The following is a 26,382-nucleotide window of genomic DNA, read 5'->3' as shown; positions in this document are numbered from 1 at the left end:
ATTATTTTCTCTTATAATTAGATATTGAAATATGGATGGAGGAGAGAGCTTCTAAATTGGATGACTTCTTTTCAATTTGAATAACTATCTATTTTTACATGATAGGATGCATGATCTATATTTTTCTTTTTATATCTTCTATTTTTAATATGAATAATGGGATGTGTGAGCTGTTTGGTTTGCTCTAACGTGACCGACATACGAATTGGTGTGGAAATATGGTCCACCGTCCACATTTCAATCAGAAAATAGTAAGCTCGAGATTCTGCTCACAACTCGACGAGTGTTTGAAGCTTCGAACAAAAAGTCACTATGAAGTGGGCGGCACGGCATTCTGTAATTCTATCCACTGGCTACGGCCGCCTCCCTGTAAATCATACGGACAAATGATCGATGATGATTAGACGAACACCCCCCAAAATGCGAACAAAAGCTGTCATCACCATGGGCGGCCAGCCACCGAGTGCGTGTTGCCAAAGTCTAAAAACAAGGCCGCAAAAAGAAAAGAACGGGGGCCCCGGTGCGATTTGTTTGTCCCTTTTGTCCGCGGATTTCCCGGCTAACACGGACACGCCACACAGCTCCCACTCCACTCCACTCCACTCACCCAACCCAAAGGCCATTGCTTTAGCGCCCATCTCAAAGCCGACGCGCCATCGCCGGCTCGTCGTCTTGCCTCCCTCGCTCTCCCCCCTCCCATTGACCTCCCTCGCTTGATGCGACAATGGCTTCCATTCCTCCTCGGGTGCAGCTGCTGGAGTTGGTCGTCGTCGTCCTCCAACAAGCGGCCGCCGCGATGGTGGCCACATTCCCTGGGGACGCGGCGGCGCTCGCGTCGCTGAAGTCGGCCGTGGACGCGGCCTCCGTGCCGGCCTACTCCTGCCTCGCGTCGTGGGACTTCGCCCGCGACCCCTGCGCCGTGTTCCCCTGCGGCGTCCGCTGCTACGCGCCGCCCAACTCGTCCTACCACCGCGTCACCGGCGTGTCGCTCGACCCGGCGGGGTACTCCGGCACGCTCCCCACGACGGTCTTCGCCTCGCTCCCATTTCTCGCGTTCCTATCACTCGCCAGCAACCGCTTCCACGGCGCGCTCCCGGCGGGGGCCCCGCTGCAGCCGGGCCTCCGCGTCCTTGACCTCTCCGGGAACGCCTTCACCGGCGAGATACCAGCGTCGTTCTTCACCCCGGCGTCGTCTCTCGAGGAGCTCTACCTCTCCCGCAACGCGTTCTCCGGCGGCATTCCGCCGCAGGTCGCGTCCCTGGGGGCCCTGAAACGGATGGAGCTGCAGCACAACGGCCTCACCGGGAGCCTGCCGCTTATGGGCACGATGCGCTCGCTCGCCTACCTCGATCTGAGCGGCAACGCGCTGTCCGGCTCGCTCCTCGACGCGCCGGGACGGCTGCCGAGCTCGCTCGTCTCCGTCGTCGCGCGCAACAACAGCTTCGCCGGGCCGTTGCAGGCCGCGGCCCTGGCCGCGCTGCCGGCAATGCGGGTGCTCGACCTCACGGGCAATGCGGTGACCGGGGCAGTTCCCGGCGCCGCGTTCGCGCACCCGTCGCTGCAGCAGCTGCGGCTGGGTTCCAACCAGCTCGGCACTGTCGAGGAGGCGCCCGACGGCGGCGCGTCGAGCCAGCTCGTCGAGCTGGACCTCGGTGGCAACAGGCTCACCGGGCGGCTGCCCGGATGCGTCGCGGCGATGCCGCGGCTCGCGGTCGTCGGGCTTGACCGGAACCGGTTCACCGGCGGCGTACCGAACCAGTACGCCGCCCGGGCGACGGCGGATGGGCCCACCGACAAGTGGGTCCCATTTGTCAGGCTGATGCTGCAGGGGAACTATCTGTGTGGGGCCCTGCCGAGCCAGCTGAGGCAGCTGAAGGACGAAGGCGCGGTGGTGAGCTTGGCGGACAACTGCTTGCCGAGGTGTCCGCACAAGTTCTCCTTCTGCCAAGGGGCCCCGCAGAAAAGCAATGCCACGTGTCCGAAATGCTACCCATGAAATAATTTTTTTTTCTGTGAATAAGATATGCCATTGACTGTAGATAAATTCTTGTTTGTGTTTCAGTTTTAGAATTTCGATGTTATCGACGGGAAATAAATGTAATAACGTGGAAATGTGCCACAGTAACCCGCTTGAATGGATGTGTTGAATGGTTGTACTAAACCGCTCGAATATAATCATTTTCAAACTTTCTCTCTATTTTTCTGTGCCACTACTTATACTATGGCTCACAAAATCATTAGTTATTATTGTGATAACCGTGGTACTCAGTTTACCGCTAGGGCACGATGACGGGAACTGACGGTTTTGATTTGGATAACATTTACCAAACTCCCAATTTTCAGTCAAATCATGTGAAAACCGGGATAAAACCATGATGGTTTTTTACTCCAAACAATGTGGTTAGCATGAAAAAAACTATGATAAACCATACATACGGTTGATTTTGAATATTTGGAATATGATTTCATCATGATTTTTATAATTTTCATGATTATTGTGTGATAATTGTGGTACCACTGTAAGACGGTTTCGGTAGGTGTAATGGTTTCGTGATCCCTACTTGTACCTAGGCCCCGTTCGTTTGCCCCAGGTAAGATAACTTACCTCTTGTTTTCCGCGCACACGCTTATCAAATTGCTAAACGTTGTATTTTTTGTAAAAATTTTCTATAAGAAAGTAGTTTAAAAAAGTCATATTAATTTATTTTATATATTTTTAATAATTAATTAACCATGTACTAATCTATTACTATGTTTTTCGTGCCAGACATAAGTTACCTTACCCTTACCGGCCGAACAAGGCCCTAGTAATCCTTTGCAAGCCTCATGAGTCCTTAGGAAACTAGTATTCCTTGGGCTAAGTGGCCATCTGCCCGGATGAGCCCACACATTACATGTATCATTGAGCTTTGCAAGTAATACTCATTAGAGCACTAGACTATCCAGTTGCAGAGAAGCCCAGCTCCAAATGGCCGCACTAGCCGCACAGCTACGGAACTGTCGTTTAGTACCTAAAAATAACTCAAATTTCAATCTATTTTTATGGACAGCCAATCAGTATCTCTTTCTTCTCTCTGCGAGCACATTGATCTCTATATTGAGCGAAAGCATCACGCTGCCCTCCTTCCCCGTTGTGCCCTTGGCCTGTCTCACCTTCATTGTCTCTTTCACCGTCATATAAGTCCTTGTCCCCTACCTTCTAACCACATGGTCTTCCTTATAAGTCCTTGTTGTCAGCCTCCATCTTTGTGGCTTTGGTGACGCTCCTACCGACTCACCACTTGCCTGCCATCGTAGCATCCTGATGCCATAATGATAAAAAGCTTAACACCTATTATTTAATTTTTTTTCTATTTTGAAATATGAAATAAATCCAAATCCAAAATGCAAAGGTTGCCTTATTCTAAACCTCAATCATCATGTCCTACGGATCGAAAATGGATGGAAACTAGCCTGCCATATCCGTTTTTATATTTTATTTCAGAATCATAATCGGAATAAAAAATCTCGGATATGAAAAGGTAATTGAATGTTATTGAATATAGATACAGAACAAATATGAATTGGTACCAATACGACAACAAATATTTATCAGAATACAAAAGCCCTTAATAACATGCAAACTCCTTAAATCGGCGAAGAGTTATAAACTTCCTGTATAGCAAAGAATAGATCAAGGGTTTGTTTAAATTTGCAATCGTATTACATATGGATATGTCATATGGACGGGTAAAAACTAATAGTATTACATGGCTTCAATGAAAAATATATCTAGATACTATAAATATATTATATTATTATGATAAAATGTCATATTTAATAATTTATATTAAATGAAATAGGTAAATAACTTGAATTTTTATTTTTTTTTTAATTTTAGTTTTTTTGGGGGGAAAATGTATGTCTAGCCCCCTTAAATGTAGGGTTGGTCCACTTAATCCCCTGAAATATGAAACTGGGTATTCTACTCCCTAAAGTATTCAAACCAATTCAAATAACCCTTACGATAGTTTTACAAGTGGTTAACTTTCACTATGTGGATGATAATGTGGCCAAAGTATTGCTTATGTGACAGGTAGTATTGCTTATATAACACATGCATTAGTCCATTTGGTCTAAGTTAGGACGCAGATTCGGTGACATTGTCCCGTAACATTCTTGGTGACATAAGTCACTGATATGTGAGACCCACATGTGTCTGGACCCACGTGGGTTCCACACGTCAGTGACTCAATGTCACCGAGAATGTCATGGGACAATATCACTGAATACGGATCCTCTAAGTTAACCCCATCAATGCATTCTGATCATTGATTGGAAAGCCCCAAAATTACATATTATCAACATACCTATTTTCTAAGCCACTATGATAATTAACACGATATTGCCATATATATCATTGTCCAAATGTCCAAAACTACCTATAAAACCACTCTAGGAGGTTGTTTGAACCAGTTTGGATACTTTATGGGGATAGAAAATCTGGTTTTATATTTTACGTGTCAAGTGGACCAACCCCCATACTTCAGGGGTTTAAGTAGACCTTATTCTTATTTTTCCCAAAAAAATAATTTTGACTTTATAATTAAAAGTATGAAGTTGTCTCCGTACAAAATCTCATATAGTATTTATAATTCAATTCTAAAATAAAACAAGATAATTAATGCTAGTGTACCTCAAGTAGTTCCGGAGTAAGATACCATATTTTAAAATTAAAAAAGACAAATAAATTAGGCTAGACATATGGGCATAAAGTACAAATTAGTATGAAATTGATGTTTTTACCTGGAATTATTCAAGTAACTATTCGAACGAATATTCGAGTAGTTTATGATCGAAACTGGTTTCCACTTAATACTAGTCTTACCCTATCTATTTTGAATATCCAAATTAATATTTTTGTTTCCGAGACTATCAAGAAAATATCCACCCGATCGACACTATCGGTTTTCAAAAAATTATCTGAATTTCAGAATCTATCCAAACCAATTTCCGTAATTATAACCCACTACCAGAGTAGTCCTCAACCACAATCGTCCCTTTAAATCCGAAAAACACCCTCTTTCCTCTAACCTAACCCTCTCCCATCCCAATCCCCACCCGAAACCTAAACACTAAACATAGTACTGTACTCATCGCAGAGGTCCCTCCACTCCATCCAAATCGCTTTCTGACTGTTAGTTAGAAAATCCAACGATCAGGTCATAGGGTAGTTGTTTGGATGTTTCCTAAAAAATATCAAACACATATTTACCAACAAAAAATAATTTATGAATAAAATTTATATATACATATTCTTAATGATGTAAAAGCCAAGACATAAATATAAACTTTAGTGAACAAATTTAAAAATCAACCTTAAATTTAAAGTTAAATATTTAAATTTTTAGTTTATAAAAATAAGTATAAGAGAAAATATGTCGTGCATAATCTTAGCGTTATTTATTGAATCCGTTGCAAGGTCATCTCTTGCCCTTCGTAGACGTGGGACAGAGAGCACTGTGTGGAGTGGATCTCCCCAGATCATGTCACTGTATCTGACTTTTCCATAGACGAGGAGCTCAGACCACTCAACACATTTTAACACATGTGCATGGTTCTCACTCCCGCGCATTGTGGGCACGTAGGTAGCTTCTAGATCCCTCAAAACTTTTGCTCGTCGCACGCACGTCGATCGGAATGACCCAACCCAATCCCTGTTCCACCCGTGCAATGTCCCTTTACAACACGCACATGAATGGCGTAATTAATATGCTAATTAAACAATTAACCCTGACCCAGCACCATTGATGAACTACAGTGTGGGTGGCTTCAGCATCCCACTGCTATAAATTAAGAGCTACCCCGACAGATAATACAGCGCCACATATCCCCGCGAGCTCTGGCGGCTAACCAGTAGTGCGCGTTAATTAGCGAGCGAGCTAGACATGGAGGAGAAGCCGGGGCAGTATGGCAGCCTGGGCGGCTTGGTCGCCGGCGTGAGGGAGGCGTACGAGAGCGGGAGGACCAAGGAGGTGGAGTGGAGGCAGGCGCAGCTCCGGGGGCTCATCAGGATGGTCACGGAGGAGGAGGACGCCATCTTCGACGCGCTCCACGAGGACCTCGGCAAGCACCGCGTCGAGTCCTTCCGGGACGAGGTGATCGCCGTCGAACTCGCCGTGCCAAAACCCCGCTCTTTATCAGTTGGTCTACGTACTGCTGCACGCGTGCCTCGCCTCTAGCCTCGACTGTACATGCTTGCCTCCATGGTTGAAGCCCTGGTTTTGTGTGTTTTGTTCGTCCGCAGGTTGGGGTTCTTGTCAAGTCCTTGAGGAACACGCTGCAGAACCTCAAGAATTGGGCTGCACCCGAGAAGGCAAGCTCTTCCTGATTCATGCAAAATATTGATATCTAGCACTCCTTGCAAAGTGTGTGTTAGAATAACTGCAGTCAAATTTTAAAACCAAAATATATTTAAACTTTAGAGAAAGAACCTGGAGTCTTACCGGCTAGCACGACAAGTTGGTGGACTAGCCGGGCTAAATTCGAGATTCACCTTCTACCTAATTCCATTAATACGAAGATTATTTCTTTTATATCTAACTTTTTGAGAAAAAAAAACCTAGAGTCTTACTTTCTAGCACCATAAGTTGGTGGGTTAGTTTGGCTGGGTTCAAGACTCACCATTTACTTAAATTTATTATATATATATATATAAAATAATAGAAAAAATAAGCCTCTATGTTGTCTCTCACAGGCTAGAAATTATAAGATTAATCTAAGAAAAATAAGAGAAAAAAGAAAATATCATGTTTGTGTAATTATGTGGAATCAGACTAGGACTTTTAAGAAAAAAAACTGTGTAGATAATTTTTTTACAACCGTGTGAGAGGAGAATAAGAGATAAAAAAGAAAAAAAATGTTTGTGTGGAATCAGACAAGGATTTTTGTTAAAAAAAACAGTCTAACAGTTTGTTAAATCCGTGCTAGCAACAGAAATAGAAACGAGAAGAAGAGTCCTGGTAGAAATACTAATTATAAATGCAGGAAATTTGGATTAAAAATAATAATAAATACAATTTTGAAATAATATATTAATACTATGAGTCTACATATAAATACATCTTAATAAAGTGATAAAATAGGAGCCACCACATATAGAAATTTACACATTAGTCAAAAAATACAATCAAACCGGAAACAATTTAGAAGGAAATCTAAACTTTGAAACAAATAATAATAAATAATGAAATAAGAGTCTACGTAGATATACAAATTCAGTTCTAAAAAATCCAAAATTTGGTCAAAATGATGCCACCAATAGATAAAATTAAGAGAAAGAGTCAACATATAAATATAATTTAGAAGTATCTAAAAATTGAATTAAAAATTAAATATTATGCAGAAAAGAGTTTATGTAAAGTACTGTTTAGAATAAAGGTAAATGAGAAAATATCCAATTAGAAATACAATTTTGAAAATAAAAATAAAAAGATACTAAAAAGAGTATGTATGTAAATACAGTTTAGAATAAAGGTAAATGAGAAAATATCCAATTAGAAATACAGTTTAGAGAAATCCAAATCATGGATTAAAAATTTAAAATAATTGATATTGAGGGAAGAGTCCATCTATAAAGATAATTTGAAAGCATCGAAAATTCCGATTAAAACTAAGTAAAGTTAAGAGAAAGAGTCAACATATAAATACAATTTAGAATTATATCAAAATTGAATTACAAATTAAGTATTATGCAGAAAAGAGGTTATATAGCAGTACAGTCTAGAATATAAGCAAATGTGGTTCCATTAAAAATATAATTTAGAAAAAAAATAGATTTAATAAGTAAAAATAATTAGTATCAAGATAAGAAAACATATAGATACAATTTAATGATGCTAGCCACATAATATGTACGGGCCACCATGCTAGTTCGATTGATATACAAGTTCTTTCTTTCATATCTAGCTTTTCTAAAGTTTGAACTTTCAACCATAAATTAAGAGTTGATTTTGGGTTTTTCATACTAATTTATTTTTTTAGTCTTTGCTCTTAGATGGTTAAAAATATGTATATAAAAGTTTTATTCCTAAATTATTTTTTATTTGTAAATATATCGTTTGGCTTTTCCCTAAAAAAGTACTATATTTATAATTTTAAATCACTGTGTTTTAATGTTTTTGAATAATATAAACTTTGAAAAGTAGTGATGAAAACAAGCACAACTAACCTTATGACAAGAAAAACAGAAGGGCCAATTATGCAGATCCAATATACATGTGCGGATGCACGATTTGGATGGAGGGAGCTTATCGTTTTCTCTTTCCTTGAGCCCCTCTCTTCCTCTTCCTTTCTCTCTTCCTCACTCTCATTTCTCCCCTATTCCTCCACGGCCCCATATTGTTATTCACCCCTGTAATATATGCTTCTGCAAAAATTGAGATTCGGGCACATACATTTGTTGCTCTGACTGAATGGTGAATGCTTGCGGCATTTCGTGGGTGCAGGCTCAAGTTCCGCTTATTTCATTTCCATGCAAGGCGCTGGTCGTGCCGGAACCAGTCGGGGTTGTGCTCATCTTCTCATGCTGGAATCTCCCAATAGGTGAACTCACACCGCTTTGGTCATTATATTATTCATTCTGGTCGGCGTGGTGATCTTTCTTTACTTCAATATCCGCCCCTCACTTTACAAAATAAGTCTACTATTTGCAAAGTAAATCAGGGATCAAAATCAGCCTTAGCCGTACGTTATCTAGTGAGCACTGATAGTGATGCAATATGAAGTAACAACATCTACGGTGATCACTATTAGTGGTAGAAATAATCCGTAACCCTTCTATCTTTCTCTTAAGTGCTTTGCATAGAAATGAATATGAACCATCGGTCTAATTAATTAGTTCAGATCTATTTCTACTAACAGATCACTTGCAGAGAAACATAATAATCCTAAAAATATGTGATGGAGGGGTAAAATTGTATATTTTTTCTCTATGAAAGGACTTGTCATCAAATATATGGTAGAAAGCGGTAAGATCTCCCAAATAGATTAAAAATCTCATATGAATAGACATGCTAATGGGTTGAATGGAAATGGATTAAATGGGGTGGGTTTTAATTTGGATTGTCTTTGTTGGGTGCAAATGGTTTGAATTGGATTGAGTTATAGAGACAAATGGATTGGTATGGACTGGATTTGGTTAGGTGATTTTAGTTTTTAAATGGATTTGATCCGTGGAGAGCAAATGAATCATTTAATTGGGTGGCTAATAGATAAGAGCCCACATGTAGAAATTGATCAAAATTTGCACAAAATTGCTCTTATACATAATAAATCACCCCACCAAATTTTAGTCAAATTTAATAAATTTGTATAGTGTGAACGTGAGTTTTAAAATTTTAGGTCCAAATTTATACATACTAAATGGGCACATTTATTCTGCTAGAGTGGATTGGATCTATTTTAACTAAATGATTTGGTACAGGTTAGCCTAAAATTGAAGTTGGATTGGTTTGGATTAAATCCTAATAAAGAATAATTAGTACATGTTGGTTTGGTAGACTAATTAGTAAATAGATGGATTGAAGTGGATTTGGATTGGATTCTAATCCAGTAGCAGGCTTGCTTATAAAGAATTGATAAAATCTTAAATACCAATATTACCCCTAATCACAAAGTTAATAAACTACTGATATGCCCTGGTAAACCAACTGTCCATATCGAGTATTAGCACCATAGCGTTTCTTTTTTTTTTTTGAAAGGAATGCACCATAGCGTTTCAAAATTTAATTATAATGGAACATATGGTTTTTCAGCCACATAATTACATAACCCAGCAAAGGCTTTAAGAAAACAACTCTGGGCGCAATTTGTGACAGCTTTAAAGTTGACACTGAAAATGAAATTTCAGCGAGCGTAAAGAACCGACGCGATGTGGTTTTCAGATATCTGGTCCACATGCTTCATGTGTACGAGCATCAGAATCGTGAGTTAACCACGAACTACCTATTCCACTCGTGAGTTGAGGGCAACATTGATATTTTCGTCTAATGTAATACGTGCAAGTTAATGCAGAAAAATTCCATCGGTCTCAGGTTGGTTGGTCAAGTCCTTGATAGCAAAGATCATAAATGCACATTGCCTGTAATTTTCGAACGACAGGATAACTTTATTTTTGAGATTTTCTTCGGTCCAACAAAAAGTATCTCGAGATACCAAATCATTTTTTACCATTGGATCTAACTAAGTAGGATGTACGTTGTTAGATCTAACGATTAGAAATAATTTAGTACCACGAGATACTTTTTATTATTTTTTGTTAGACTGTAAAATTACTCTTATTCTTGACACGTGTACACTCGATGGTAAAAACTACACTACTAGTATTTCCACTGCGTCTATATCTTTCCGTAAGTATGTGAATGGTGTAATAGTCAAGAAAATTTCCGAAATGAGAAAATCAATTTTTTTCTTAGAACCATGTTCATTACCATAATTCATAACCAGGCCAAAGTATTCAGATGGAAAAATCGATCAAAATTGTGGGTTTCAGATTATCTTCATAATTCACATAAACCGATACTTTTACTATGCATTTTCCTTAAGAGAAAAACACTCGAGATGCGTTTCAGTTGCCGCGTGTGTGTAGACAGTTTGCACGATCGCTGTGCTCACCATTTCGTGGCATCGATGCCGTCTGCAGGCTTAGCTCTGGAGCCGCTCTCCGGGGCCCTGGCGGCCGGCAACGCCGTTGTTCTGAAGCCCTCGGAGCTCGCTCCGTCCACCGCGGCGTTCCTCGCCGCCAACATACCGAGGTATCTGGACGCCAAAGCCGTGAAGATCGTACAGGGCGGGCCGGAGGTTGGAGAGGAGCTCATGGAGCACAGATGGGACAAGATCCTTTTCACCGGTAACTGACAGACACAACCAATCACCTCACCTCGGTTCTGAACATCAATTTACAGTTATTGACTGTATTTATTATGGTGGCCATCTTTTCTGTCTTCAGGGAATGCTCGTGTAGGACGCATCATCATGACGAAAGCGGCGAAACACCTGACACCGGTCGCGCTTGAACTCGGCTCGAAGTGCCCGTGCATCGTCGACTTTCTGTACAGTAAGAGGGACTGCCAGGTAACCTTCTGTTCTTCACGGACCAGTTTTCAGTTTTGATGAAAATCGGAGAGACAAGAACGGCATTAGCTGATTACGCCCTTGATCACACCAGGTTGCTGTGAATCGGATAATTGGAGCGAAATGGTCCACCTGTGCAGGCCAAGCTTGCATTGCCATAGATTACATACTTGTGGAGGAACGGTTTGCACCGATTCTGGTCTGGCTCACTCTGAATCCTTTGCCGATTCTACTGCCATTTCGCCAAATGACTCTTGTGCGTAGTAGCACGTGCCTGACAAAATACTGTTGTTCCGTATGTTTCCTCTCCGAAGATTGAGCTGCTTAAATCAACACTCAAGAGGTTCTTGACCGAACCGGGGTTCATGGCTCGCATCCTGAATGAGAAGCATTTCCATAGGTTGAGAGGCCTTCTGGAGGGCCATGAGGTGAAATCTTCCATTGTTCATGGCGGCCACGCTGACCTCAAGACACTGTAAATGAACCCCAACTTCTTCTGCATATTAGCCAATCGTGTATACAGAACTTCAGTGCCTCACCGTCGTGGCTGTAACCATGTTGCAGGAGGATCGAGCCGACCATTCTGCTGAATCCGCCGCTGGACTCCGACATCATGACGGAGGAGATATTCGGCCCTCTGCTCCCGATCATAACGGTACGAGTCGACAGAGATCGCAGCAGTTCCGGACGGAATCAAAGCACGCTCACAGAGGCAGTGATCGTTTGACTTATGAATAAAATTTTTATATACATGTTCTCAGCGATCTAAAATATAAATTACGATAGAAAAAAATCGAAAAAACGATTTTAAATTTAAGCTTAAAAATTTAAATTTTATCTTATAAGTATAAACAGAATCGAAAAAATGGATAATAATTGCATATATGAACAGAAAACGGCACTCCTGCTTGCAGGTAAAGAAGACGGAGGACTGCATTGCGTTTCTGAAACCGAAGCCCAAACCGCTCGCCATCTACGCCTTCACCAATGACGAGAAGCTGAAGCAGCGGATCGTTGCAGAGACGTCCTCCGGCAGCGTCACGTTCAACGACGCGATCGTCCAGGTAAAAGCATGAACACAACCACCAGAGAGAGAGAGAGAGCGCGCGCGCGCACGTTCCGGAGGTCTGATGCTAACCCGTCGCTGCGATTCCCTGTCGCGCAGTACGGGCTGGACAGCGTGCCGTTCGGCGGGATCGGGCAGAGCGGGTTCGGGCAGTACCACGGCAAGTACACGTTCGAGCTGTTCAGCCACAGGAAGACGGTGTTGAGGAGGAGCCTCCTGCTCGAGTTCATGTTCAGGTACCCGCCGTGGGACGAGCACAAGATGCGGATGCTGCGCCGCGTCTTCAGGTTCGACTACGTCTCGCTCGTCATCGCGCTGCTCGCCTTCTGGCTGCTCGGCCTGAGGCGATGAAGGAAGGAGGATCTGATCGATCGGTCGTTCGTTCGCTCGCGAGGTGTCGTTTGGCTGCTCAGCACAAGGCGATGGAGGATCAATCAATCGTTCGCACCGTTGGTTTTTATAGCTTAATAAATGTGTAATCGTGCCAAAATGCCATGGGCACGCCGCAACCACTTGCTGTCTGTCATACTACCGTTCTTACTGTTTTCCTTTTTCTTTTCTCCGATGAAACGTGCTTACTGCTCTCTCTGTTCCGAAATACGTCCATATACATAACATCATAGATACTCTCGGTTGATGTTATTAACTTTTTATTTACTTTTGACCATTTGTCCTATTTATTTTTTAAAAATATAAAATTATGAGTCAGATATATTTAGTAATAAATTGAATCATAATACAACAATAATTATGTAAATTTTTTAAATAAGACAAATGATAAAAATAGAATTCAAAGTTAACCGCGTCAAATAAAAAGTGCTGGGGAGGATACTTGTTAGGGGTCATCTTTTCGTTTTTTTGAGAGAAAAAACTAAATGATATATTTGCAAATGGAAAAATAATTTGTGAATAAAACTTTTATATACATGTTCGTAGCGACCTAAAAATAAAGGCTAAAAAATCAAGTACGATAAAAAAAAACCTTAAAATCAACTCTAAACTTAAAGTCGAAAATTCATATTTTGGCTTATAAGCATAAACAGGAGCTGGTGGTGTTACTGTGTTCCAACATTGGATCAACAATTGTATCATTTAATGCATTCCGATCATGTCTCATGATTTGTTCTAGTCCACCTATTTTTCTTCCGGCCACTGTTACAGAACGGGGCAAACAGGTGTCGAGTCCCAAATTAGGTTTTATCAAACTTTAAATCATAATTTTAATGAGTCTGCTTATGCTTTAAGCCAAAAATTAAATTTTCAACCTTAAATTTAAAATTAATTTTGGGATTTTTCATCAAAGTTTATTTTCTAGCTTTGGCTTTTAAATTGCTATGAATAAATAAATAAAAGTTTTATTCATAAATTATTTTTTATTTGTAAATATGCCGTTTGACTTTTTCAATCGATTACCCCCCTTAGACAGGTTTACATGAGTTATATTTCAGATTCAAAATTCATCACTAAGTCAACTAACTAATGATAAACATTATAAAATACAAGAACAATTAAGCACTCACAAACACAATGTCGCGAACAGTACTCCTTTCAAAAAACAAATCACAAACAGTACAGAGCGGGCACAGCAGTAAATAGAATATGACCTTGGCAAATCATACAAATCGCAAGCATAGAAACTGTTGTCACAACACTTCCACGCAAAAAAAACTGCTGGCTTGAGCTGCAACATTCTGTTCAGATACCTGTGTAGAGATAAACGACGGCCCCCTTCTCATTATCTCATAAGGAATACCGCATGCTAGCCATTCACGACTTTTTGATAGTAGCAATCTTCACTACAGATCACCTCTGTGATTGACTATTTCCAAGAAGTTTCTGAAGCTGTCCATTAGAAAGAGCATTTGCTGTATCTGTAATATTCAGCATGCAGGATTGTTGATATTTATGAAAGTTGTATATGCTTACAGAGAAACAAGAGTACAGCATAAAACACTAACCATCTGAGCCACCGACGTGCTGGCCATTCACAAACACCTGTGGCACAGTATGACGGCCAACTAGGTCTAGAAGGACACTTTGAATTTCTCTACCATCCTCTGCATAGCATGTATAGAAAACTATTACCTTCAATGTCAAAATGACTGACAAATTCAATTTGATTCAAGCTCCATGAGATCAGAATGATTACCTCGGAGATCGAGTTCAACAATATAAGGACTCTCCTTGAGATCTCTAAATAAACGCTTAGCGCGCATTGAATACCTAGAAGAACAAGCATAAAGATGGATTCGGCAACAAGATGTCAGGAGCGGTAGAGTTACAGGAGAACTCATTAATCAGACCATATAGAAATGTTTATAATATTTCAAGGAGAACAAAAAATAACTCAAGACTATTCAGTGAAATTAAATTGCATCCTTGTATCCACCTTCTGTGATCTTACAGTTAAATATGTGTTTTAGTTTTGTTATATAAAATTGAATATCTTAACATTGATATTCATAATTTTTCATGTCCACCAGATGATTTATTTCAATAATAGGAAGGAACCATGTTACAGCTAAATATGATGGGGTAACACATGTACAGTGCATATAAATTCATTTGTCAAGACAGCTGAGATAGAAACTGGCAACGCTGATATCACTTGCCACTTACCTTACCCTTTTCAACAGTAAGACAGTTATAGCAACAGTATTTAAACATGAATTCCACATTTATCTGATTCGTGGATTAGGAGTTAGGAGACAAATATGTAGGTATTATTCTAGCGCGTATCTGCTCACATGTGTAGACAGGGCCTGTAAACTACTATCAGAACCAACCCGTTGCTACCCAAGTAACAAGCCAATTAATGCCGGTTGATTTGGGAGTAGTAGTTTAACCACAGGGTACAATAGTACATAGATACTTTATGAGTCCACGATTGCTGTTCCTAGCAATCAGTAGGATAATTCTGAACCTATAGGTTATCTTAAACCATATGTTAGAAGCACAATCTGAAGTCTGCAGACAGCGATTCAGGTAGGATAGCCCGCATTATATCATTAAGTCATCGTTACAGTTCGGATCAACCCCTTTTCTTTCATTAAGTCATCGTTACAGTTCGGATCAACCCCTTTTCTTTTCTTTTGAAGACTCGACGAAAAAGCTGTAAAGATCTTCCCAAAAAACGTAAAGAAAACTCATCTGAATCCAAAATTCACCGAGCGCAGTATGTGTGGTCCGGTGCCGTGGGGACTGTACTACGTCCGAATTAAATCTAGCAAACCAATGCATAAGCTGGAACGATTCAAGAGCTTGAGTGACAGCTAGAGTCCAGAGAAGAAAAAACTAGCTAAATGTTCGATTTCCGTCAAATAAAACTATTTGACAATAGTTCGCAAGCTCGGTTTAACCTAAATTGAGCTATTTCAGAACAACCAGGGGTTCAATTGCATGGCAAAATTTTCCAATTCGCACAATACCATCTACAGGACAACAAATCCACCCAATTCACGTTACATGAAACCCCAATTTCGGTAGCAAAGCTGCACCCAGGCAGCCACCACGACAGCACTACAGGAGGAATCTCCAAGCTGCGGCGTCTACCATGGTGCTCACCATCACCTCGCACACGCACAAACCCAAAAAAAGCTCCCCAAAATCCAAACAACCCCAAAGAAAACAGGCGGAAGGGGGGCCTGTCCAGGAGGAGGCCTTACGGGCAGTAGGTTTTGGAGAAGATGGTGATGCGGTTGGAGTAGATGGCGTTCTGCACGAAGGCCGACGGAGACCGCGTCCCCGCCGCGAGGTCGGCCACGCCGAGGACGAGGATGAGGAGCAGGAGGAAGACGGCGGAGACCGCCGCTCTCGCCGCAGCCATCTCTCGATCTCGCCGTCCGGAGTGGTGGGGAGATCTTTCCGTGGTGGCTTTGCTCGCTCGCTCGCTTCCGGTCCGGGTGCTAAATTGCCGTGCAACGGCCCACTTCTTTTCGGATCTTTGGGCGCTGTGGCGGTGCCTTTCCGCTTGGGCCCATTGGGTTTCCTGGACCACTTATCAGTGCTGGGATTTGGGAACTTCTTTCAAACGAAGGTCAAACAAATCAATTGTGAAATTCCAAGTCTGATGATATAGGAGTAGTTCTGAATTCTGATAGTTGTGGACTGATTCGTTTAATAGTTAGATTCTTTACTGTTCCCTGCTCTAATTTTGATAATTCATGTCGCTATAGATAACTACACGATCACGATCTTCAAAACCTACATTAATCATTAGGGGCTAACTCCGGTGTATTCTACTTGCAGTAAAATTTAATCCACACCGATGATCTATTTTTATCGGATAGTTATGACTAGATTATACTACCAACAATATTATGTGTAGTAGAAATTTAAAGAGATAATATTGTCCTTTTCATTGTGATCTTATTGCCAAAATACAAAATTACAAAATACTACTAATCAATTAATTAAAAAAATACAAAAGTATCATTTTAAATCAACTAGTTCTACTGGTAGTATAATACTATATTTTAAAATGTACTGGAGAGACCCTAATCATTAACTTTGATTTATGTGTGTATGCACACACAGACCCTATTAATAAAGTACAGGTTGTCCTATTGTCTTCAAACTAAATATTTTAAAATTTATTAATAATGAAAGTTTTAAAAATTTAACCACAATCTCCTTAAAAACAATATGAGTTATGAAATTGGAGTACATTGACAATAATCCCCTTTTCCCGCCACCAACTTAAACCAAGTCCCTTCTTCCGGTTGTTCCGCCTGTACCTTTCTTCATATGCTGGTAGAATGGTAGTGACCAGCCTATTTCATATGACACCGTTGTTTGTCCAAAGCAATAGTGGTTGAGCGATATTTGAATGCTATTTCCCTCATGCGGTTTCCTTTTGAAATGCGTACAAGCACCACCACGCGTCCACGCGTATAAATACGAAAACTCATGAACATTCTCTGGAATCTATGCACACGCGTGAATATAGTGTGGCCGTGTGGTACATGTACACCCAATGAATGTGCATGCATATGTGTACTCAAAACATTGATGGAGAATAAGGATTTGAACATGGTATGTTGGGTACAACAACACCGCCTAGTCATCTTTTCCTTTCTCAAATTTTTGGATGATGCAGTGATTTCCTAGCTACTAAGTGAAACAATGGGATTGTTAATGTCTGGAACACTAAGGTAGGCATGATTATTGTCGAACACTTGTTGGAGCTCAAGAAACATACATGTTTTAGATGAAGAAGTAGAGGAGGAGGAGAGAAATTTAAACAATGGAGTAAGATCTTAAAATATGAAATATGAAGTAAATCTCATATAGTGCCACCTTTTTTCCACTAGTGTAGTTTGGATTACGAGTGTGTTGCCATTTTCACATTTAACCAACAAAATTTACTCTCTTCCCTGAACACCAATGAGCAAGTCCAGCGAGCAGGTTGGGCAATCACAACCACCGGAATGCTCACGCCAATGCTCCGCAGGGCACCATGCGCTTGCACTGCATCTCACCCAATATCCCCTACCCTTGCGCTTGAGCTAAGAAGTAGAAAAGACAAGAAATTCCCCAATTGAGGGAGTAGATATGGAACACGATCTCAAGTGCCACGTCAGCACCGGAGGAGCCTGAGGCGGAGCTCGACGCGAGCCGGTCAAACACTCAAGCTCAAGCTCCGGCCCTAAAGACACCGGGGCTTGAGGTGTTGGTAGACACTGTGTGAGTAGTGGTAGATACTAAGAGCAGTGGCGCCTCCTATGGCCCCGAGGTCGAGTGCATCACTGGTGTTGGCTAGGCTTGAGGTTGATCATGGCGCAGGCGGAGATCGAGATGGAATGTGCGGTGGCGCTAGGTTGGCTGGAGGTCATGACAACAATGGTATGACTCGAGGTTGAGCCCCCATGTTGATGCTAGCTACTATCTTCGTTTTATATTAAAATTATTTTTCAGATTTTAGATAGAATGTTTTGACTCTTCGTCTTATTTGAAATATTTTTACGATTAAAAATTTTATTGTTACTAGATGGTAAAACATGAATAATACTTTATGACTAATTTTTTTAAGTTTTTATGTAAATTTTTTAAATAAGACGAATGGTCAAAACATTGAACACGGACATCGAAAAATAAAGTTATTATGGGACGGAGATAGTAGATTCGATGTCGGGTACTGCACTGGCGCTGTATATGGTCTTCACTTGGACATAACGTGATAGCATGCAAGTTAGTACCAAGATTTTTTATGGTCAACTTGTGAGTTAAAACATATGATTGGATTGGACCGCGGAAAAGGAGTAGAAAGGTGGGTCCAAAATAAAACAAAATAGAAGAATAAGGGGTTTAAAGTGAAAAGATTTACGTAAGGAAAAAACAAAATAGAAGAATAAGGGGTTCAAAGTGAAAAGATTTACGTAAGGAAAGTTCAAGGTGAAACATAGGTAAGACTATATGGACGAAATGCAATTAATTCCGAAATATTAACACATATTGGCTTGGATTAAAACATGTTGTCAAGGAGTGAAACATAACATTTCGGATGCCTACATTTTAGGGCCTATGCGATTGCTTATCCTGCACATTTCCATGCACGGGCCTGGTAACTTGTACGAAGTGCTTAAGAACGAAATGATTAGAGTAAATTTCTAGTGTTATTTTAGTGAAATAGGAACAAATTGATGTGCGAACTCTAATATGATTGATATTTTATTTTAATATACTAGAACATAGTTGTTTTTTTTAAATATTCTTAACTATTTACAACCTTGCACCCGCTCAAGGCGTGTCTTAAAGATGGAATTATACATTTTATAATACCTATGGGTAATATGTCTGAGCCCACGAAACAAAGTGATGCATTTGTAATTACGATCCAGTATGGTAGATTCATTTTAGGCCCCCTTTGATTCAAAAGAATTTCATAGAAATTTCATAAGATTTTATTTTCTATAGGAATTTTTTTTACAGAGCCCTTTGAATCAAAGGAATGAATCCTATGAAATCCTATAAAATTAGGCTCCCTTTGATTCAAAGAAAATTTATAGGAATTTTAGAGAATTTTATTCCTATAGGAATTTTTCTACAAAGCCCTTTGAATCAAAGGAATAAATCCTATAGAATTCTATGAAATTCCTATGGAATACCTCTTTCCATACAAGTTTTGGAGAAAATTTAGCAAGAGGTAGAACCTCTTGGAAAAAATCCTTTATGTCTTTATCTCTCTTCAAATTCCTGTGTTTTTCCTGTGGTCCAATCAAACGTCATTCCTACGGTTTCTCATGTGTTTTGCAATCCTCTGTTTTACACTTAAATTTCTATCAGAATCCTATATTTTTCCTATTCCTCCATTTTTTTCATTTCTGTCATTCAAAGGGGGCTCTTACTATGGAATGCATCCTCCTACACAAGTTTTTGAGGAAATTTACCAAGAGGTTGAACCTCTTGGAAAAAATCCTTTGAGTCTATATCTCTTCTTAAATTCCTGTGTTTTTCCTGTGGTCCAATCAAACGGTTATTCCTACGTTTTTTCTCTGTTTTGTAATTCTCTGTTTTACACCTACATTCCTGTCAGAATCCTATGTTTTTTCTATTTCTCTATTTTTTTATTCCTGTGATTCAAAGGAGCACTTAGGATTTTAGCAAGTCTCTTCTTCAGTTACATTCAACTAAGCTAAGTATAGGTAGCATGGTCTAATACTTCGGAAATGGTTCACCGGTATTTCGTTTTTTAGTGGTGGTTCACCAGTACTATTTCTAAACTCTTTCATTCGGATTGATAATTGCCGCTGTAAACAGCCAGGTTGACAAAAACCGATCGGTTTTCGTTGAATCGATGCTTAGAGGTTTGCAGAAACCGATCAGTTTTCGGTGGGTTACGCACGCACACAGTTGATTGAAAAACGTCGGTTTGCACGGTTTCAATTTAAAAACGAAAAGGTAATAAACACAGTAAATGGCACCGATCAAAGCCATTAAGGTGGGAATGGGAATCTGGGATCACAAGTTCCATGTTAAACTACTGTACACGCATCATTATCCATCCAATTCTTTTCATGAATGCTTCGGATCATTAACAACAATATCGATGCTATAGCAGTATACCGTACAAGCTACAATACCAAATGGATTCCAGCCCTCAGATTTTCATCCAATAGCCGGCAGGGGACTGCAAAAGTTGCTCATACTACAGACTGTGTATCAGATCCGAATCCGTGTGCATGTCCTCACCTCTACTCGGTTATCCTCTTTGAACCAGCTTCCAACCAATTAGTGCTAGTTTAATTGAGGTATCGCTACTTTTGAATTTTTGTTCGTAATGTCATCAGCTCATTAATTAGAAGATAACATATAGGAGTACATATATTATTTTCTCTAATACAATGTAACTATTTGTTTTATTATTTCCTTCTAGTATAATTGGTGTTTGTGTGGAGGCTGTGTTTTAATTGCATGAGAAACAATTACTTATCTCTTCACTCCGCCGCCTTAATTATTATCTAACTATATGCACATCTTAAGACTAATGTTTATGGATTATGGTACTTGCTATTAGAATAGCAATATTTTAGGGCAAAATAAATCTCATTCTGTCTAACAACGCTAGTATCATAGCCTATACAGCTTTTTTCCATTATATCCGAGTTCAGTGCATATGATGTATAGTATGACGATGATTATAGATATAAAAATCCTTCATATACTGAATTAAACTAGATAAAAGGTAAATTGGAATCATTGGATAGTATACACCTACGTGGCTAAGTAGAGGTAAAAAAGAATACCTTCATCCCGTAATATAAGGATTATTTCCCTTTTTGCAAAAATTGAGTATAGAAAAGTAGTACAAATCATGTAAAAATATGGTAGGTAAGAAAGTTAAATAGTACAAAAGTTGATTGATGTGAAATAAAATGGTATAAAAGTTAGAAGGTAAAAAATAAATTAGTATATAAGAGTTGATTGGTATGAAATAAACTATTGTCTTGGGATCATAAAATTATTTATATTGTGTAATAAATTTGAATAGAAAAATAACTTATATTATGAAACAGAGTGAGTAGTCAGAAAAATATGTACGATGTGCTTCTTTGTTAGAAAAAAACTTTGATCAATAATTACTATTCCCTCCATCCCTAAATGTTTGACGCCGTTCACTTTTTTATATACGTTTGATTATTCGTCTTATTCAGAAATTTTATAAAATATGTAAAGTTATATATATGCATAAAAGTATATTTAACAATAAATGAAATGATATAAAAATAATTAATAATTATTTAAATTTTTTGAATAAGACGAATAGTCAAACATTTATAAAAAAAGTCAATGGTGTCAAACATTTAGGGGTGGAAGGAGTATATCATAACGCATTTTTGTTACATGATATTGTTGACACTAGATTTATATTGAAAAGCGTTTTTCCACTAATACACTTTTATGTCGCATGATATTGTTTTTCTATCATTGCACTTTTACTCAACATCCGGCAACAGTGGCGGCCACCAGCTCACAAGCAATAAGCCACGGAAGCATGAGGCCCAAGCAGCAAGCCAGGCAAGATAGGCCTTCGTGCCCTGCAAAGTTGGCCCAATGACTAAGTCCCCCTGTCACGATATACTACTATTTTTTTTTTGCCGGGTAGGCTAAGAACGATCTACTATTATTAACACCCGAAATGATTTCGGTTCACCGGTGCAACTGAACTCTTGCTCGGGCATTGACAAATGACAATTGCCGGTGTAAACGGCATCAATGAAAGCCAACGAGGTGATAGCTTTCTACTTTGCAACATATTAATTGCACATGTACAAAGCCCTACTTCGGTTGACCCCTTCGCACCCGGTTCCAATCGATTAGACCCGACCCAACAACGATACTCAACCACACGCGATAAGTCCAAGCAATCCCAGATAACCAGGTTCTTAATTACATAAAAAGAGGGAAAATTCTCGTTATTGCGTAGTTGAAGGAAAAAAAAAACATACAGATGTGACGAGCAAAAAAGGATACAAAAGGCTCAGAGATTTCCTTCTTCGCCTCAAAAAAGCATAAACACTCCCGCGCGGAAGCGCAAAATGCAAGTCATTTAAGCCCGAAACAGCATCATATCTACTGTACGTACAACCATGGCGGCGCACAGCGCTGCCACGGCCTTTAGTTGCTTTAGTTTCACCGGTAGTAGGAGGAAGTGGATGTCCTGGATCTCTTGCTGCCGGCGGCAAGCTGGTCGGTGTACATCTGCGGCACCCACCGCTCCCGGATTGCCACCGCGTCGCCGGCGACGAGGCTGTCGCAGCACGGCTGCTGCTGCGCCATCCATGCAGGGTAGGCGGCGGATTCTTGCAGCCCACCGATCCGGTTTACTCCCTGTCCAGACGTTCAGAGCCATATCAGTCACGAGTCCTCCAAATGGCGATGCATTTGATGAGTTTAAAATTGTGTCCAGAAGTGAAGGATTCATCATTTATGAATTTTGCTTGTGTCCAAAATGATCCATCTAAGTGGCCCCCAAGATATTATCGATACATCCTGGGCCATGGTGCAGGCTGCGAGCGTAACTACGAACTACCCCCCATAATGGAATTGCTGGACTGGATGCAGTAATGTCAGATGCAGACATGGACGGGAGACATGCGCTAGTGTGCTCAATTGATGCAGGATCGTGCCATTGATTAGATGGTTAGCAATTAGCAGTTGGACCACTCAAGATTGACTGGTACTGCGACATGGCTATGGGGTCGATCAGTGGCACCAACCTGACACGGCCCGTTCGCAGAGATGCCGGAAGAGGTAGCGGCGGCGGCCTCGGCAGTGGCGTCATCGACGAGGAAGTCCTCGACGTGCCACCCGGGGAGCGTCTTGGTGAGGTACTCGGAGATGCTGCTGCTGCCGCTGCTCCCGCCGTGGCTCGTGGCGGGCGCCGGGGCCTGGACGGCGTCGTCGGCGCTGCAGCAGAAGCTGCTGCTGTTCTCCTCCTCCGACGGCGGCGCCGGGGACGCGGCTGGCTCCGATGAGAGCCGCACGCCGGTGAGGAGGTACCGGCTGTGGCGCATGGTGAGCTCGCTCGTCGAGTGCACCGGCGCGTCGCACTCCCGGCACAGGATCGCCCGGTCCTCCTTGCAGAACAGGAAACCCCTCTTCTCCTGCAGCACGGAAACCAAATTGAGCTCTCCACCATACGGAATCCAGACCGAAGCGATCGACCGTTTTCTAGCTCAGCCGCCTCACCTGGCAGATGTCGCAGAGCGGCGCCGGCGGCGAGCGCCCCGACGCCGACGGGTTGACCAGCGAGAACCGGCGGTGCTTCCCGGCGAGCTTGTTGGCCCGGTGCACCCGGCGGTCGCACGCGTCGCACAGCGCGGCCTCGTCGGCGCAGCAGAACACCGACGCCGCCTCGGCCGCGCACACGTCGCACTGCACCTTCATCCTGCCCGCGCGCTCCGCCGTCCAACCCTTGCTCCTCCGTTGCTCAGTTCAATGGCCCTCGGCGAGAGCACGGCGATTGGCTGAGCCGTAATGCCCCGTATGCAAAAGATATGTGGGGGCTAGCTACGCGCGCGCTTTTTATACACAGTCGTGCCGAGACAGAGAGCTGCGAGGCGGCTTGTGCGTTAAGCACGGGCGGTTAAGGTCAGCCGATCACGTTGCTAAATTACGCCAACTGCGCGCATCCAAAATCAATCTAAGCTACAGCGAAATCGCGATGAGGTCAAGAGGGCGAGGCGAGGTGCCGACCTGACCGACGTGTTTGGCGCAGCGTCTCCCTCGCTTCGGTGAGGTGTAGCCGAGGCGAAGCCGCCATGTGTGATGTGTGCGAGATTTTTGCATGGCTTGCCGCGTTATCGCGCGGGGCCGGGGGCCGTTCTCTTCAACGCCTTTTTTACACCTGCGTTGCGTTGCGTTGCGTGTGCGGCGCCCGAGTTCGGGTAGCTTTCTCGACGGTTATTTGACAGTACGGACGGTTAACCATGTCTTTTCACTTATACTCATTTGTAAGTTAAAATTTAAATTTTAACTTTATAGTTAATTTTAGATTTTTTTTATTAAAGTTTATTTCTCAGTTTTATTTTTAGATCGCTAAAATACATATATAAAAATTTTATTTATAAATTATTTATTCTTTGTGAATATGACTTTCAACCAATATAATTTATCGTGACTCATTAAAATAGAAATGATTTAAACAGTATTTCATTGAAATAGAATAGACTAATACCTAAGTATCAAAACTGATATATATGTATCAGACGTGATAACTAAGTATCATATTTATTCTGTTTTAAAAGAGTTTTACTTTCATCCTTCCTTTGGTATCTCGAGGTACCGGTGCCTCGAGATACCAAATCGTTTTTCATCATTGAATCTAACTGAGTAGGATGTACACTGTTAGATCCAATGATCAAACACAATTTACACAATTTGATACCTCAAGATACCAGTACCCCGCGGTATCAAAAGGAGGACGGAAGCATTGATCGTTTTAAAATGGGATGTCGTTCTACCGTCTTCGTGGAATTGAAAAGGGGAGCTGAGCTGACTTTTATCCATCTCCCCTGTTTTGGCGATGGCTCTGGTGTTGACCGTCATCAGAAGATCACCCGTTCCTCTGCAGTTATCTGTGCTTAGATAATCCATCGTCCTCATCCTCCGTATGAGTGCGACCTAGTAGCTGCTAGCCGTGCACGAGGTAGATGGTATCTTCATAGAATAACGTGTCATGTAATCTGAGATTCTGATATAGTAATTACTAGTCAAAAACAAACACTAGTTAAATATTTGCTTTGCTACGTATATTACCTGTCTAATTCTGTTGCACACGAACTGTAAAACTAGCACACTGGAGGCCACGAATCTGAAATTCGTGCCTTTTCAGATTTATGCATATCTTTCCCAATGTTCCTCCGAGAAAACTCTCGTCGGATTGGAAGGAGATTATGGGCATGAAATGGGCGGGTGATGGGGTCAGAAGACCAGGGCATTGCAGCATGGGCGCCATCAGCTCCACATAATAAAGGCCAGGGCATTGCCAACTTGATGCCTCCTCCTCTTATCTCCTCCTTCCCTTCCACTTGCTCTCTTCTTGCACTCTTGACAGTGCGTTCGCATCAACCACCATCGAATATATTACTACCATGCTAGTAGCAGCTCACTTCTGTTCAATCTTACAAGATCCGGGTACCAGACCGAACATGCATGGCAGCCAAAAACAATCAAAACAGCTTACAGAGTCTGTGGGTGGTTTATATCAAGCAGGGTTTTGTTACTCATATAATTTTGTGCCATGCTGTAGTACGACACGAGGCCGTTTTTTTTTTAATCGGCTAGTATAGTAGTAGCACGTGTGGAGATGCATTAGCAGACAATCCCTATATGCCACGTACGTTGGCTAACATGCAACAACTATGTTGCGATGTGATGCTCTGCTGGCATGAAAAATGTGTCATTGCGCACTAATGAAATAATACAAAAAATCTATCGCTTATATTCGTTCGGTCTGTACTGCCCATGGCACGCCGAATTTAACCAATGGTGTTCTACGGACGAGACGGCTAGAAATTTAAATACCCAACAGTATTATGTTTTGACCGTTTTAACATTATTCACATGCAACATGTATCCGAATATATATATTTTTAGGTCACTGCTAGAAGCTTCTCATATGGTGGATAAAGTTTCTAGCTAATCATGGACAACTAGAGGGCATAGCAAAATGCTGCTGTAATCGTGCAAGATTTTTTCACCTCAAAAGGAATTCGCATGATCAATCAATATTTATGTGCTTCTTGATCTCTCCTTCTCAGCACACTTGCACATTCAACGTGTTCCTCCGAGAACATGTTGGCGACGAATCCAAAACGAGTACGTAGGGCGGCAACAATAATAGAGTGAGAGAGATAGATCGGTCCACTCGATCGGGAGGTCTTGCTGAAATAATAGAATGAGCAATTTTATATTTCAACAAAAAGTAATAAAAATATCTCGAGATATTAATACCTTATGGTATTAAATTATTTTTAATCATTGATCTACCTGCACATATCCTACTCTAAATCCAATGATAATAAATAATTTAATATTTTAGAATACTTTTTATTAAACCAAAACAAATCAAATGCTGCGTTTTCCATCGTGGAAGCCAGCGGTGGCCGCGCTGCCTGGGGAGGGGGATCCACCGAATCGCGGCCTGGCATTCGCCCGCGGAGTCGAGGAGGGGTGGAAAAGGTGGACCAAAAAGGCCAGTT

General features: G+C 41.3%; 4 protein-coding genes across 4 annotated transcripts; 2 read left to right on the top strand and 2 right to left on the bottom strand.

Annotated features, from left to right (window-relative positions):
• The first annotated feature begins 724 nt into the window (after positions 1-724).
• Positions 725-2,162, top strand: LOC102700870 (probable inactive leucine-rich repeat receptor kinase XIAO). The gene has a single exon (XM_040520633.1). The coding sequence runs from the start codon at positions 725-727 to the stop codon at positions 1,994-1,996; it is 1,272 nt and encodes a 423-aa protein (XP_040376567.1). The 3' UTR covers positions 1,997-2,162.
• Positions 2,163-5,809: 3,647 nt separating this feature from the next.
• Positions 5,810-12,839, top strand: LOC102711774 (aldehyde dehydrogenase family 3 member F1-like). Its single transcript, XM_006647542.2, has 10 exons — positions 5,810-6,137; positions 6,287-6,355; positions 8,487-8,583; positions 10,682-10,888; positions 10,988-11,112; positions 11,207-11,311; positions 11,427-11,587; positions 11,677-11,767; positions 12,027-12,176; positions 12,278-12,839. The coding sequence occupies exons 1-10, from the start codon at positions 5,928-5,930 to the stop codon at positions 12,527-12,529; spliced, it is 1,467 nt and encodes a 488-aa protein (XP_006647605.1). The 5' UTR covers positions 5,810-5,927; the 3' UTR covers positions 12,530-12,839.
• Positions 12,840-13,706: 867 nt separating this feature from the next.
• LOC102711501 (monothiol glutaredoxin-S6) lies at positions 13,707-16,079 on the bottom strand. The gene is made up of 4 exons (XM_006647541.3): positions 15,844-16,079; positions 14,328-14,401; positions 14,137-14,235; positions 13,707-14,049 (listed from the first exon to the last, which is right to left on the bottom strand). Exons 1-4 carry the CDS (start codon positions 16,002-16,004, stop codon positions 13,982-13,984), a joined length of 402 nt encoding a protein of 133 aa, XP_006647604.1. The 5' UTR covers positions 16,005-16,079; the 3' UTR covers positions 13,707-13,981.
• A 5,792-nt stretch (positions 16,080-21,871) lies between these two features.
• Positions 21,872-23,767, bottom strand: LOC102700596 (B-box zinc finger protein 20-like). The gene is made up of 3 exons (XM_040521041.1): positions 23,369-23,767; positions 22,897-23,283; positions 21,872-22,507 (listed from the first exon to the last, which is right to left on the bottom strand). The coding sequence occupies exons 1-3, from the start codon at positions 23,564-23,566 to the stop codon at positions 22,310-22,312; spliced, it is 783 nt and encodes a 260-aa protein (XP_040376975.1). The 5' UTR covers positions 23,567-23,767; the 3' UTR covers positions 21,872-22,309.
• Positions 23,768-26,382: the final 2,615 nt, after the last annotated feature.

Source organism: Oryza brachyantha, chromosome 2 (genome assembly GCF_000231095.2).
Source record: "Oryza brachyantha chromosome 2, ObraRS2, whole genome shotgun sequence".
NCBI lineage: Eukaryota > Viridiplantae > Streptophyta > Magnoliopsida > Poales > Poaceae > Oryza > Oryza brachyantha.
Note: the sequence above shows the minus strand (reverse complement) of the source record. Positions and strands in the feature narration are given on the sequence as shown.

Coding starts and splice junctions, on each gene's coding strand:
- LOC102700870 (XM_040520633.1), top strand. CDS start 725: ATGGCTTCCATTCCTCCTCGGGTGCAGCTGCTGGAGTTGGTCGTCGTC.
- LOC102711774 (XM_006647542.2), top strand. CDS start 5,928: ATGGAGGAGAAGCCGGGGCAGTATGGCAGCCTGGGCGGCTTGGTCGCC. Junction 11,768..12,026: donor CTCTGCTCCCGATCATAACG/GTACGAGTCGAC, acceptor TCCTGCTTGCAG/GTAAAGAAGACGGAGGACTG. Junction 12,177..12,277: donor TCAACGACGCGATCGTCCAG/GTAAAAGCATGA, acceptor CCTGTCGCGCAG/TACGGGCTGGACAGCGTGCC.
- LOC102711501 (XM_006647541.3), bottom strand. CDS start 16,004: ATGGCTGCGGCGAGAGCGGCGGTCTCCGCCGTCTTCCTCCTGCTCCTC. Junction 14,236..14,327: donor TGTTGAACTCGATCTCCGAG/GTAATCATTCTG, acceptor CATGCTATGCAG/AGGATGGTAGAGAAATTCAA. Junction 14,050..14,136: donor GCACGTCGGTGGCTCAGATG/GTTAGTGTTTTA, acceptor TGAATATTACAG/ATACAGCAAATGCTCTTTCT.
- LOC102700596 (XM_040521041.1), bottom strand. CDS start 23,566: ATGAAGGTGCAGTGCGACGTGTGCGCGGCCGAGGCGGCGTCGGTGTTC. Junction 23,284..23,368: donor CGCTCTGCGACATCTGCCAG/GTGAGGCGGCTG, acceptor TCCGTGCTGCAG/GAGAAGAGGGGTTTCCTGTT. Junction 22,508..22,896: donor CTGCGAACGGGCCGTGTCAG/GTTGGTGCCACT, acceptor ACGTCTGGACAG/GGAGTAAACCGGATCGGTGG.